Source organism: Siphateles boraxobius, unplaced genomic scaffold (assembly GCF_051911475.1).
Source record: "Siphateles boraxobius isolate OS27281-9 unplaced genomic scaffold, OSU_SipBor_1 73, whole genome shotgun sequence".
NCBI classification, from domain to species: domain Eukaryota; kingdom Metazoa; phylum Chordata; class Actinopteri; order Cypriniformes; family Leuciscidae; genus Siphateles; species Siphateles boraxobius.
In genome coordinates, this window is record NW_027509201.1 from 540,851 (window position 1) to 555,459 (window position 14,609).

Genomic DNA, 14,609 nt, shown 5'->3' on the forward strand with positions numbered 1-14,609 from the left:
GCTTGTAGGAGTGTTTGCTTAAAATGTGAATTTTCAAGGTTATTTGCGAGTTGAAAAGCACATCATCTTGCTTAAAAGCTCTTTTCAAGTGCAAAATATAGCTAACAATCTCAAAGTGTTCAGCTTGTTCTTCTCTGTCTGTGTGTGAAGAAATGGCCCCAGACCGTCATCGTTACGTCATCTTTGTGGTGTCTTTGGAAAGACTTACTATAATCTGGCTTTTAACTTTAACAACCGTCTCATTATTCCGTTGCAAATGCATCCTGCCATTGTGTGTCTTTGCTTTTGCATGTTGTATATTACATGCAATTATATGATGCGGTGTTTAAGGTTGCTGACAAATGAAAAATATAATCCACTTGCTCGCTCAGCATCACTAATTCACAATGTGCTGATATCAACTCTCAAGAACTTCCTGTATTTTGGGTTGTTTTCAATTTTGTTTCAGAATAAAGAAGAAAGGACCTCCGAAAGTACCAGCAAGGGACTATCAAGGCAAGTCTCTCTCAAATACACTACAGAAATAGAAAGTGTGCACCAATTTCTACTTGATCTGACCCTTGAAAAAGACTTTAGCTGATGTAACCCAATGCAGTCCGGTTGATGAAGTAATATAAAGCATAATATAATACAGTGGCCCTAAAAAAGGCTTAAAATGACATGCATGACAGTCCTTTTTCACACAGCCATTTATAAATATATTCATTTTCTGACCTCATGATCATGTTGTGTCACTTTTCAGGAGAAGCTCCGGATACTGAGAGATACTCTGACTCAGATTTTGTAAGTGCATGATCGGTCTTCTTATCCCTTCTCCGCCTTATAAAGACATTCACAGCTCACTTACGGGAGAAATGGTAAAAAAATTAGCATTGTGTAAAAACAAATTTTTTACATTGCTTTAGCTCATCAAAATAAATTAAGCAATTTTCAACTTTTTATAAGTTATACAAGATTCAACTTCAATGTAATTTACGTTGAAATGACTTCAACATCCAAGTTGATTGCACTTAATTTAAGGCAGAAACTTTTTTTACAGAGTAGCCCCATGCATACAATTCAATCTTAAAGAAACACTATGTAGTTTTTCAACCTTCATAATATATTACCAAGACCCTTGTGATGGTACATCGACTTATCGACAAAAGGTTAGATGACACGTCTGCCATAGCCTGACAGTGTCTGTATCGCTTTTACTGGCACTATGTAACTTCGGGTTTCGGGTAGTAACCCGAGCACAAAAAGAACTACAAAATTCGACTGCTTTACGGCATACATAGTTTTTCTTCGTTTGTGATGTCTTTCATAAAATCATGCATCATACTCGACCTTGTCTTTGGCCATTGTTGATTCCAAAGCCAGTGCTGGATAAACAGCGAGCGTGCGCGTGCGACAGTCGGCGGCGGTAATCTAACTTATTTACGACAGCGGCAATGGACAATTCCACTTCCAACCTGTAGGGCGACCGCAGAGGAAAAGTTACTTGGTGTTGCTTTAATTTCAGTAAATAAAGTTTCACAATATTAATGAAAAACCTGTTTTATGCAAATAAACGGTTCTAATTAGTATCTACTCATGAAATATAAGGAACACTGTAAATGGTGGTGTTTGTAAAGGCCCTTTTACACCAAATAAAAAAAGCGCAACAAATATATATATACAGTATACATATCTCTCTCTCTATATATATATATATATACACACACACACATACACTTACTTACACATACATATTATATACTTACTTTTAAACTTTTGTGTTAGATGTGATTAATCACAATTAATCAATCACTTTGTCAGCACGGGTTAAAATAAAAATTAATAAAAATGACAAAACCACAAAACTGATCAAATTACTAAAACTTGAAAATAGTAGATGTAAAAATAAAAACTAATTAAAAATATAATTAAATGCTATAATATATAGCTAATAGTATCTCGATGATACTAACATCACACCGTTGTGTACGTCTAATTAAATTAAATGTAAATTGCATTTATTTGAAACTAGTAATGACTTTAATTTTAAAAATGCAGTACCGATTAGCTATTGCTGTTGTAAAAGCAGGACATATAGAGAGACACTGATCACATGTACGACTTTTAATATTACAGGACAGTGATACATACGAGGATCCACAGGGTGATCATGAAGATAACTATGAGCTTCCACCGAGGTCAGAAGGTCACGGCTTTACCATCGGCTCGTCCATCACGAACCCCAGAGGAGAGTATGTGGGTGAGCGAGCATCACAACACGCTGGATCTTATACACCTTACTTTTCATTTCTGACATTTGTAACCTGAATGTGTCGAGGCTTCCGATCTCATTCGCTTCTTTTAACTGTACAAAAACGGTCTGTTATGTTGCTTTATATTGCAAATTGTTGTTTAATCACACTGGTTATTATTTTACTGCATTTTGATATTCTTCTTTCATAAATATTATTTTTGATATTCTTTTCAGTGGAAGAGAAAATACGTTTTTTGAGGAAAACAAATCTGGATTTTTCTTCGAGTAATGGACTTCAATGGCAACCGAGATTTTGAAGTCCAAATCAATGCAGTTTCAAAGGTCTTTAAGTGCTTCAACACAGTCTGTGCACGATCAGCTGAGGAGGAGGGGCTTATCTAGCGAAACGATGGGTCATTTAAAAAATAAATAATAATAAAAAAAAAAAATATATATATATATATACACACTTTTTAACTACAATTGTTCGGATTGAGCTGATCTGCAACACGCCGGGAATTACGTCATCACGTTGAAAGGTCACCGTGCGAAGGAGGATAGTTCAAATTGTATTGTATGTTGAATGACATATTTATGTCTTTGTGTCATATTATTGTTTAAAATGGTCCTTACGTGTGCGTATCCTGTGTTTAAATCTTTTAAAACCTCAACGTTTTTTTTCAAACGTGACCTTTCAACGTGATGACGTAATTCCCGGCGCGTTGCAGATCAGCTCAATGCAAACAATTGTAGTTAAAAAGTGTGTGTTTTTTTAAATGACCCATCGTTTCGCTAGATAAGACTCTCCTCCACAGCTGATCGTGCACAGCCCGCTGAAGCACTTCAAAGACCTTTGAAACTGCATTGATTGGACTTCAAAATGCTGGTTGCCACTGATAATGGACCAGTCCATTCAGTCCATCTTCAGTCCATTCAGTCCATCTTCAGTCCATTATTCGAAGAAAAATCCAGAAATGTTTTCCTCAAAAAACTTATTTTCTCTTCCACTGAGGAAAGAAAGACATGGATATCTTGGATGGAATTGACCCTTCGCAGGGAGCTTGATTGACAGGTGATCTGACCAATCATACTTCGCCATCCGCCATTTTGTCCAACAAAGCAGTCAGGAGAGCTAGCTAGTAGATTAACATGGGAGGATTTGAACTTGAAAAACGTAATATACTGACGCCTTTCCGCGGTTAAAACAACATTCCTTCTTATGTTCATTCATGTTTATTTGATGCTATAAATGAACTAGAAGGAAGAGATGATCGGTTCACGAGCAGCTTTAACTGAGGCTCTACAGCGATCTGTTACGACACATTAAAGGTTGTATCAGCGATTTCAGGCCCAAACAAAAATTATCACATTCATCTAATCTTTCCTAACGATCCGCTAGCTGCCCACCCCATAAGCAGGCTGTCAAAAAAACGCGTCTCTGTAGGCAGCCTCAGCTCTGAGATCTGCACACAAAAACAAATGGCTACAACCACCACTCAAAATCAAAATAAACAGTGTTCCAACTTCCAACCAATCACCGACAGGGGCGGGTGTTGTTTGTTTTTGCGCTCGTGCACGGCGCCTGCACACGAAGTCGGAGCTGAAGAATAAGGCAGCGTCTATCAACCCTATGCTATCAGATACATTTAACATGGAAGAGCCAATCCCCAAGAAGAGAAGGAGGATTAGGGCGAGGGAATACCCTCATTTTTCGTCAAAGAAATGAATAATAATCAGGAAGGCTTTTGAACGGTGGAGAGAATTCAAAGATTTGAAATTTTTTAAATCGGACGCTGAGGTTGCACTGTTTCTTCTGGACAGGTGAGTAGCTTCTAGTGCTGAGTTTTTTGTATGTGAACTGTGTGTGAAAATATAATTCTTTAAAAAATATGAGTGAAGCTCGACTAAACTCGGATAGCTCTAGCGAATATCAGATTGTAGGGGTTTAGTATGTGTGATTGGCATGCTAGTGAGCGAGTTGATTCTGACAAATTGGAATTCGTTGAGGGAGGGGCGAGCTAACTTGGTTTGTTTGGGATCTCGATTCAAACACAAACAGAAGTGACTTCACCCACAATCGCTGATACAACCTTTAAAGAGCCACAAAACGGTATTTATTGTTTAAATTTCTTTTAAAAAATGACCAAATTTGAAAGGTGAGACTTTGTTTAATATGTTTAATATCAAAAGTAACGGAAAAGTAACCTGGTCTGTCCTGTCTGTCAGCGTATTGTCAGTCTCCTCTCTGATCCGCGATGTATTTTTCACTGCGTGAGAACATGGTGTGTGCGTGAGAGCGGCGTAGCTTGTCGGACATAGCGACAGTAACTAAGGGGGGCGGGTCTTTGCGAAGGGCCAATTGGGGTGAGTAAATTATTAGGAAATTTTCATTTTGAGGTAAACTAATCCTTTAAGTTCTGCCCTACATTTTTTACTCTGAATCTTGTTTTACAAGAAAAATGGGTTGCAAACAGCATTTCATGTTGACTTTAAAAGGCTAGTTCACTGAACACGTTTAAATTCTCCCATAATTTTCCCATCAAACGCCAAACGACTGTCTTCCATGGAACACAAAAGATGTTTTGCAGAATGAAAATGTGATTTTTTTTTATTGATTGATTTTTTTGAAAGCTCCTGGTCATTAGTCACTGTATGAACTAAATGCTTTCTTCAAAGGTTCTCCTTTTGTGTTTAACAGAATTTTAAAAAATGCAATAAGTTTGAGTAACTGATGACATAATACTAAAAGGTTCAGTTCTCGGGCATGTAAAACCAGATTTCCGGTGTGTTTCTTCTGTACACCAGACAGCTGTCGTGGTAGACCGGCAAAACCAAACACTCCTTTCCATCTGCAACAGAGGCACAAACCCCCTCGACTGGCCCGCAGACGGCCAGGGCAAGATGATGTAATAACAACAACTTGCACTGTTAACTTAACACACACTTTAATTTACTGCACAATAAACTACTGATACTGCAACACTCTCTGTTCAGGGAGATTACATTGAGCCAGAGGACGAAATGGATGATAATTACATTGACCCCACTGAGAAAACACTAACAAGTAAGATGATAAAGGAACGCTTATGCAAGGCGTTTTAAATGTTGTAGCACTGAATTATTATTATCAATAAATCAAGCTCTAATGATGTCTATTTGCAGAGCCGGCGATTAACAGAGGGGTCAAACCTTGTGTTCCTGCTTCTGGAAACGGTCCCGGTGAGATTATTTTTCAAGACGTGCACAGTTTCACTAGATTTATTTGATCAAATATTGAAACTGCACTTCTTTTTAGATTTCTATGAGGTTCCTGACTTGAAGGTAAGCTTAAATCAAAAGAGCTTTGTTCAGGTCACTGAAGTTATATATTCAGGTCGTATTTCACTGCAAAATCAAAGTAAAAGAATAAGAGCATGCATTGTGTGCAGTTTGTATTTTAAGAAATGTAAGCCTTTTGGAAACATGAATTGCATGACATTATCTACAAAACCTCATTACTGTATATATGTATATAGTCAAATTGATTAATCATGATTAATCACATCTAACATAAAAGTTTTTGTTTATATGTGTATGTATATTATTATATGTATGTATAACATATATATACATATGTTTGTGTTTGTGTCTCTGTGTGTGTGTGTGTGTGTATATATATATATATATATATACACACATACAGTATACATATATATATATACACACACATATTATATAAACAAAAACTTTAATGTTAGATGCGATTAATGGCGTTTTTATCAGTGGTGATTATAGCAATGCAATGATGAAAATCGTTCTATCTGAACAATTATTATTATTATTATTATCGTGGTTAAAATCAGCATAAATTACAGGTTCCAAATTGCGAATCCAAAATGCAAGCACTTTTAATCAGAATAATACAAAAAGGAAATCCATGGAAAACTCAGAACAGGAACCTCAGACAGAAACAAAGAGACAGCAAACATTACAACATCAAACAACGACCGACAAACAACTAGTGATGTTGCGTCTGACACCGACGCTCCGAAGCTTGCTTCAAACTCGAACGGTCCTTGCAATGAACCACTGCTTCGGAGCTTGTATCATTAAGTCGCTAGTCACGTGAAAATGACGTCTGAAGCAAACACACTGGTTCACTCCTGTAGTGAACCACCTGACTGCTTTGACAGCCCAATCCAGTGTTGAAACCTGGCGGCTGTATTTCTTATAAAAGTGAAGCAAACCATGGCAACACCGTGGGTTGTAGTAGTCGGTGTTTGGATTGGCGTTATTATAGAAAAAAAAAGGAAATCGCCTTTCACCAAAGACTGGAGAAAATAATATTTCTGAATAAAAACCATACAATTTAATGAACACTTTGTCTGAGCCTTCTGCATGATGTACCCAAAGCACACTCAAATGTAAATTTTTATTTGTATTATTAATTAGAGAACATATGAACATTGTTACATAAAAACATGCGTCAAAGAAAGAAACTTCAAAAAACCTCTGAGTCTGCTACATTATATAAGTACAACCAGTTACACAAGCACATCCTTTTCAAAATACAAAAAATACCAGTCCCACCAGTTAACAAGTTTAGAGTTCTGCTTCCCACAGCTAAACAAGATAAAGCTTTCACACATGATACTGTCCTGCTACAAAAAACATAGAAACCATTACAGAAATTCTCTTGGATTTATTGGTTTTCATGGGAATTTTATTGGTTGTAATGGGAATTATAGTGGTCTCTGTGGGTCTCTACTGATATGTGTTGGGTTCTGTTGATGGGGGCATTAAATCCTAATGGAATATGTCCCAAACACACTACAAAAAAGAATTCTGTAGTGGTTTAAATGGTAAAAGCCAATGGTTCCTATTGGCATTTTAATAGAAACCATTAGAATTTCTGTGATGGTTTCCAACTTTTTTTAAGCTGGTCTGATCTTCTGTCCTTGTCTAAATAAATAATTACACACACACATCATGCTTAATGTTTTATTATCAAGGTGAACACATGAAATTCATCAGTATATCTGTAAAATTCACCTATAAATGAGTTTCAGAGCACTAACACTGTTTCAGCTGTGATCGCCTCGGTAAACACGTAATAAACGGGGCGTTAACATATAAGCCTATACTTGCATTTTATGGTTGTCAGCTTTGTTGCATTACATTTACTTCACCAGGAGATGGTGCTGCAATTTCTATCTGAATGAAGCTTCGAGTAATGAACCATTTTCGACACAATTGTATCAGAAAGCAATAATGCTTCGAAACGCTATATTTGGCCATCCCTACAAATAACAACTGAAGCACAGGGGTTTAAATACACAGGCAAACAAGCTAAACAAGATAACAAGGGGGCGTGGCTAATAAGAAACACCTGGGAACAATTGACAAGACGCATGGCAAACAGGGAATCACATGACAGACAAGAACAAGGAACAAGACACAAAACCCAAACCGTAACAACAACTAATACCATCATGCATTTTATTTTATTTTAAGATTTTGGCATGAAATACGACATGAACATGTTCTTGACAAACTAGCATGATTCATCCTTTAAGCTTCTAAAATTAATTCGCCTTATAAATGCTCTGTAAAAAAATGCTTTGTTTCTGTTTATAGGAGAATTCACATTCTAAGAAAAGGTAAAACTTCCCAATTAACTATATTATGTATATTACACACATTAAACTAGCTATGTTACAAAACGGTGTTAAACTCAATTTCAGATAGCAGTAATTACAGGAGTAATTACATTTAACTATTCCCAGTGCATGAAGATGTTGCTATATACACTCACACGTTAAAATCCACACTACATTAAAGTGATAGTTCACCCAAAAATGTAAATTCTGTCAGTGTTTACTCTCCCTCATGTTGCTCAACCCCGTAAAACCTTCGTTCCCTTTCAGTCGATAACGTCGGACGTAGTCGACGCGACTGAAATGGGATCACGCTAGGGAGCCTATCATCTTCGATTACTATTGAACGAGCCAATGGAATTTGGCGTGCGTGATTTGCATCACACACTCCGCCCCCGCGGCGCGGGTATAAATACGGAAGTGGATGCACGCACTAGTTGCCTTTCGCTTTGGGGCCGTTCGTCTTTGATGTCTCTGAAGAGTGCTGTTGTGTTCAACGAGCGAGTGTGTCGGTGTTCTTGCGGGAAGACCTCTCCAGTGTTGGTGTTCTACAGCGTGGTGCAGCGGTGATCGCGAGCTTCTCAGCTCTCAACTGCTGTTTTAACAGCATCAAATTTCTACTGTTTGTTTGTGTGTTGACGGTTGGTTAGAGGGCGAGAAGTGAGTGCTTCACTGTTAGTTGAAAGACTATTCAGTGTTTGCCGCGGTCATTCCCTGTGTGCTCCGGCACTGGTGACGGTCCCATTTCCTAAAAGAGCAACACGGGTGTGAGTGCGTCTTTTTCAAGATGCCATTCCATCCGTGCGTTTCTGGGTGCGGTCTGGCACTATCCCCTTCTGACGGTCACGAAAGTTGTGTCGCATGTTTGGGCTTACAGCATGCTGAGGCAGCTTTCGTGGATGAGGCATGTTCTCACTGCGGGAACATGTCCATCTCGGTGTTGAGATCTAGACTCGCCTTCGTTAAAAGCGTTGGTGCAGTCCCCACCTCTGGGCCCCGCCCCTGTTCTTCCTCTGGGTTACCTTCCCAGAGGAGGACTGGGGTGCCGTCCAAGCTGGGTGATCTGAGGATCACAGTGAGGGGTAATCCGCCCGGCCACGCCCCGTGGGTCCCTCACTCCTCTTTCACACCGCAACCGGTGGAGCTCCCCATTGATCCCGCTGGTCCCTCTGTAATGGACGGGCCAGCCGTGTCATTTGGGGCCCCTCCAGGGGATACGTTGTCAATCGCAGCATCGGAGGGGGAGCTGAACTCTGGAGATGATGACTCGGCTGCACTGCCTCCCTCCGGGAGACCAGTGTTGCCCGAGCCAGATCCAGAGATGTCAGCTATGCTGAAAAAGGCCGCCGAGGCGGTAGGGCTCGTGTGGAACCCTCCACCGTGTCCCGAGCCGTCTCTGTTGGATGATTGGTATATCGGGGCGGGCCGTACTGGTTCTCAGTCCGCCGCCCCGGTTCCTTTCTTTCCTGAAGTGCATGAGGAGCTTACGAGGGCATGGATGGCACCTTTCTCTGCCAGAAACCGCCTGAGTAGCTCCTCCCCCTCACTACCCTTGATGGGGGAGCGGTGAAGGGTTACGAGGCTATCCCTCCGGTGGAGCGGGCCGTTGCGATGCAGTTATGCCCAACGGCGGCCGCTTCCTGGAGAGGTGATCCTCGTCACCCCTCTAAAGCCTGTAAGTTCTCGTCCGCTCTTACGGGCAAGGCTTACAAAGCTTGTGGGCAAGCCGCTTCCTCCTTGCATGCCATGGCGTTGCTCCAGGTCCACCAGGCCCAGGCACTCATGAACATGCACGAGGGTAGTTCGGACCCTGAGCTCATGGGTGAGCTCCGCACTGCAACTGACCTCGCCCTCCGGGCGGCGAAGGTTGCAGCTCGCGCGGTGGGTTCGGCGATGTCCACACTAGTGGTCCAGGAGCGCCATCTCTGGCTCAACCTGGCCGATATGAGAGATGCGGACAAGGTTCGGTTCCTGGACTCTCCCATTTCCCAGGTTGGGTTATTCGGCGACGCTGTGGAGAACTTTGCCCAACAGTTCTCTACAGCTCAGAAGCAGACGGAGGCCATCCGGCACATCCTGCCTCGGAGGGACGCTGCTGCCTTCACCCGCCCCCCGAGGTCAGATCCTCCGCCTGCTCGTCGCCGAGGGCGTCCGCCTGCAGCCGCCTCAGCTCCCGCCGGACCACCGCAGCAGCCTTCACCCAGGTTCCGCCGCGGAAGGGGCGCCCAGCCCGCTCCAGGCGCTGCCAAGCCAGGTGGTAAGCTCCAGCGCAAAAGAAAACGCTGAACCTGGACGGGCTCTCAGGGATGGAAGAGTTGCTTGTGGAGTGGTCGCCGATCCACTCCCTCTGGCTGGTTGGAGGGCCGGCTGGAGTTTTTTGTTATGTGTGTGTCTGTTCCGCCGCTGGCCCCTATGAAAACGGGGTCAGCGGTACCCACATATTCAGAAAAAGAGCAATTTTTCTATTCCTGAGTCCCAAGTGGGCCAGTATGGCGGATGTGACCCTGTATAATAGCCTTACATCCCCCAGCTTCCCTTGGTCGCCAACAGGCAGCTTGGGGCGTTCGAGGACCCGGTCATCCGCCTTCTCACGTCCCCTGCCGCTAGTGGAGACAGGTAAGTGTTGCACTGCACACTAACACCACTATCTCTACTTTGCTGCCCCACCTCAGGCTCGGCTACCCCGCTCAAGTCAGTGATAGTAACATCACATTAGGTGTTGAGCAGACGTGCTCCTGAAAATTCAGTGATATTCTTCACACCAAGTGTTGAGCAGTGCTCCTGACTTGTGCGTGCTTATCTTATCCTGCTGGCGAAGGATTTGATATAGTATACCCCATGTCCTCCAGCCGGTACGAGGGCCAGTTGTAAACTCGTTCTTCGTGCTACTAGGTGGTGGGTCGTGACCATCTTGGCCCAAGATTGGTCTGCAGCTTTGACCTGAAGGACACGTGGTGTCCTTCCCCTCGAGTGCTCCAGAGCCCGTTGGGTCTTCAGGTCAACTGGAAGAGAGTAATCTCGCCCACAGGCTGAGTATCTCTTTTTCAGTTTTGGGGAGGTACTCGGTCCAACACGTCTCTCCAGTGAGAATGTGTTCAGCTGGTGTTGAAGTGAGAAAGGGTCCCACTGAAAAGATTCAGAGGCTCCTGGGGTATACGATAGCGCAGCCTAAGTTGGCTTCCTCCGTATGTGACCGCTTCAGCGCTAGCTTTACGATCAAGTCCCGAGGTGACCGTGGCAGAGCAGCTCACCCTGTGTGACTATAGTTCATCCCGGTCTGCTGCCAAACCCTCCTCAGCAGAGGGGCCATGTACAAGGGGCGTGTTTTAACGGGGGCCTGGGCGACCCCCGACTACACGGGCATTCGTGCCTCGAGTTGTTAGACATTGCGGGTGTCACAAACTCTCCCGTCACCTCCTCCTTGGAGTCAGACGCTTCTGAGGGCGCCTTGTTCCACCCCTCCCGCTTACTCAATCGTGCCGCCATCGAGCCTCACGACAGTTATAGCCAGGGCAAGTGGAGACTCCATCCCCTGGGTCCGCTGGGTCTTGACCATTCCGGGGCCGCTCAATTGCCCCCCCGGTTTTATTTTTCCGCCAGTGTTTGGGTAAACCGAGCGGACTACCCTTGGACAAACACTGGGTCCCAGCTGTCCCAGGGGCCCGCAGAATACGTTTAACCCCAGTGAGCCTTCTAAGAAGTGACGGCGACTCAGGGTCGCCTTGCGCTGCTCAAGTCAGTGAGATCATCACACTTCATGTTGAGCAGAGTTGCTCCTGAAACTCAGTGAAGTTCATCGCACTCAGGTGTTGAGCAGCAATGCTCCTGTAGCTCAGTGAGTCCATCACAGGTAGCGCAGTGAATTCATCACACGCAGTGCTGAGCAGAAATGCTCCTGGTGCTCAGTGAAGTTCCTCGCACTCAAGTGTTGAGCAGTAATGCTCCTGAAGCTCAGTGAGTTTATCACACTCAGGTGTTGAGCAGTAATGCTCCTGAAGCTCAGTGAACTTGTCACACTCAAGTACTGAGCAGAAATGCTCCTGTCGTTCAGTGAAATTCTTCGCACTCAAGTGTTGAGCAGAAATGCTCCTGAAGCTCAGTGAGGGAATGCTCCTGAAGTTCAGTGAACTTGTCACACTCAAGTGCTGAGCAGAAATGCTCCTGTCGCTCAGTGAGGTTCTTCGTACTCAAGTGTTGAGCAGAAATGCTCCTGAAGCTCGGTGAGTTTATCACACTCAGGTGTTGAGCAGGAATGCTCCTGAAGCTCAGTGAACTTGTCACACCCAAGTGCTGAGCAGAAAATGCTCCTGAAGCCCAGTGATCTTCACATGTTGTGTTGAGCAATGCTCCTGTCTTTTGCGCCCGTCACTTGCACCTACGTGCCAAGTCAGGAGAGGAACAGGTCTTCATAGTTGCCCCTTATTGGCCCAACTAGACCTGGCTCCCATCAACAGCCTTCATGACTTCCCCGGAAAACTCTTCAGGGGCGGGGCACGATGGCACACGCGTTCTTCCCCCGGGGATTCCGGGCGGTCTTACATCTGAACGCGGAGGTTCAGGTGGCTATCACAAGAATGTGTGATAGTTACCATCACTTCTGCGAGCACCCCCTAGAATGGGGTAGCGTGCTTACGCCTTTAGAAGTGGAACCTAGTCGTTGAGTGCGTCTTCTCTCCAGAGGAGATCCTGAAAGCTTTCGATCACTGCTCTCTTTCCTGCAAAATGGGTTGCAGTAGGCTGTTTTCCTAAATCACCCTCAAAATGATGTTGCCTCGGTGTTTAAACGACGCTCATCGGGTTGCAGAAGTATGCAGAAGCACGTTCTGATCGTCAGGTTCCTGAGGAGCAAGGTCTTGTAAATCCTTGTGTCCCTCTTTATCCTCTTGGGCCTTGTCCCTGGTGCGACTGCACTGCAGAGACCGCCCCTGAGCCACTGCAGGTAGTGAGTTAAAAATTCTGTTATATCAGTTCTCCTGCTCGCGTGGTCTCTACTAGAGGGTAGGGACTTGCTCGCTTTCGGTCAACGTATTGTGCCTGGAGTCTGGGCCGGCTAACTCTCACAAGCTGAGACCCCGGCTCGGATTGTGCCCAAGGTTCCTACCTCTCCCGTAATAGGAGCAGGTGGTGAGCCTGCAAGCGCTGCCCTGGAGGAGGCAGATCCAGCCCTGGCTTCTCTGTCCGTTCGCTTGGACGTGTACAGAATGCAAGTCATAGACCTCAGACCAGCTCTTCAAATATCTGTTGGAATTCAGCAGAGAGGGAAGGCTGTTTCCATGCAAAGTTGCACTTAGTGCTTGCCTTCATTTCGGCAAAGATCCGAGATGCAACATGTCCACTTAGGTGTTGAGCTCCTCTATGATGAGTGTAAAGTGCTCCGCCTGGGCGTTGACGATATACTTTGCTAAACAGATTCTAGAGTTGGGGGCTGGACGACACCTGGTTGAACCGCTGCTTCCCGTGGGCTCCCTTCTCATGAAGCCAGTTTCACCGTGAGCCCGGTTCAAGTGTCGGCTTGCTGCGCCATTCCCCTCCTATGGACTGGATACGTGCGCCTTTCTACTCCAGTTGAGTTCCCTTAAAATTGAACCCTGTTGAGTTCCTCCACACCCCTCCGACGTCGGACGTGCGGAACGTCTGGTGTTAGGCCTACCACTCGTAAGCAGTGTGGAACCTGTGTTAGGCTGGGTCCATATGTTGCGGTCCCTTCGGTGACCCCATATGTGTATTCTTCCACGATACGGCTCCCTGCGGTGAGCCCGTGTCTTCCCTCGGCAGAGTCTCTCTGCCGTCACTGTCCGGTGTGTCTCCCCCCGTCTTAGGCCGGAGCCACCCCAGTGACATTCCATATGTTAGACTGCCCGGTTTCCGCCCAGTTCATATGTGTATTCTCCACGTTACCTCCCTCGGGTTGGATGTGGCTTCCGCAGCGTCCCTTCCTTCCAACGTACGGGGAATGCTTTCCCAGTGGTCCTGTAGGAACAGCAGTGACTTCCCTGGCCTAAGCCCTGTCCTTCCCCGCCTTAAGTTTGCGGGGGCATCAGGAGGCTTTGGTTTAGGCACTGGAAGGTGGCAGCGTTAGTGGCGTGTTCAATGGTTGATCCCATTTCAGTCGCGTCGACTACGTCCGACGTTATCGACTGAAAGGGAACGTCCTGGTTGCGTATGCAACCCACCGTTCCCTGAAGGAGGGAACGGAGGACGTAGTCCCCTTGCCACTACCGCTGGACCACCGCTGACCCCGGGTTACTCTCGGCTCCTCAGCGAAAAGCAACTAGTGCGTGCATCCACTTCCGTATTTATACCCGCGCCGCGGGGGCGGAGTGTGTGATGCAAATCACGCACGCCAAATTCCATTGGCTCGTTCAATAGTAATCGAAGATGATAGGCTCCCTAGCGTGATCCCATTTCAGTCGCGTCGACTACGTCCTCCGTTCCCTCCTTCAGGGAACGGTGGGTTGCATACGCAACCAGGACGTTCATCTTCAGAACACGGATTAAGATATTTTGATTAAATCTGAGAGCTGGATCACTCCTCCATAGGCTTCTAAGGGATTGACACTTGTTCACCGAAAAGTTATTAAAGACAGCGTTAAAATAGTCCAAGTGACTACAGTGGCTCAATCTTAAGTTTATCAAGCGACGAGAATACTTTTTGTGCGCAAAACAACAAAAATAATGAATTTATTTCAACTATTAATTTCCTTCTCTGTGGGCCTCGAGTCAGTTAGCATAGTGTGATA

General features: G+C 44.7%; 1 protein-coding gene across 4 annotated transcripts in view; it reads left to right on the top strand.

Moving 5' to 3' along the window:
- Window positions 1-14,609, top strand: part of blnk (B cell linker) — a 43,334-nt gene that overhangs the window by 13,108 nt on the left and 15,617 nt on the right. For all 4 annotated transcript variants that reach the window (XM_077217380.1, XM_077217381.1, XM_077217382.1 and 1 more), the window contains 8 exons: window positions 449-495; window positions 743-783; window positions 2,116-2,239; window positions 5,039-5,139; window positions 5,228-5,297; window positions 5,396-5,452; window positions 5,529-5,554; window positions 7,850-7,872. In XM_077217380.1, the coding sequence (XP_077073495.1) occupies window positions 449-495; window positions 743-783; window positions 2,116-2,239; window positions 5,039-5,139; window positions 5,228-5,297; window positions 5,396-5,452; window positions 5,529-5,554; window positions 7,850-7,872 (489 nt within the window). The remainder of the gene's footprint in view (window positions 1-448; window positions 496-742; window positions 784-2,115; window positions 2,240-5,038; window positions 5,140-5,227; window positions 5,298-5,395; window positions 5,453-5,528; window positions 5,555-7,849; window positions 7,873-14,609) is intronic.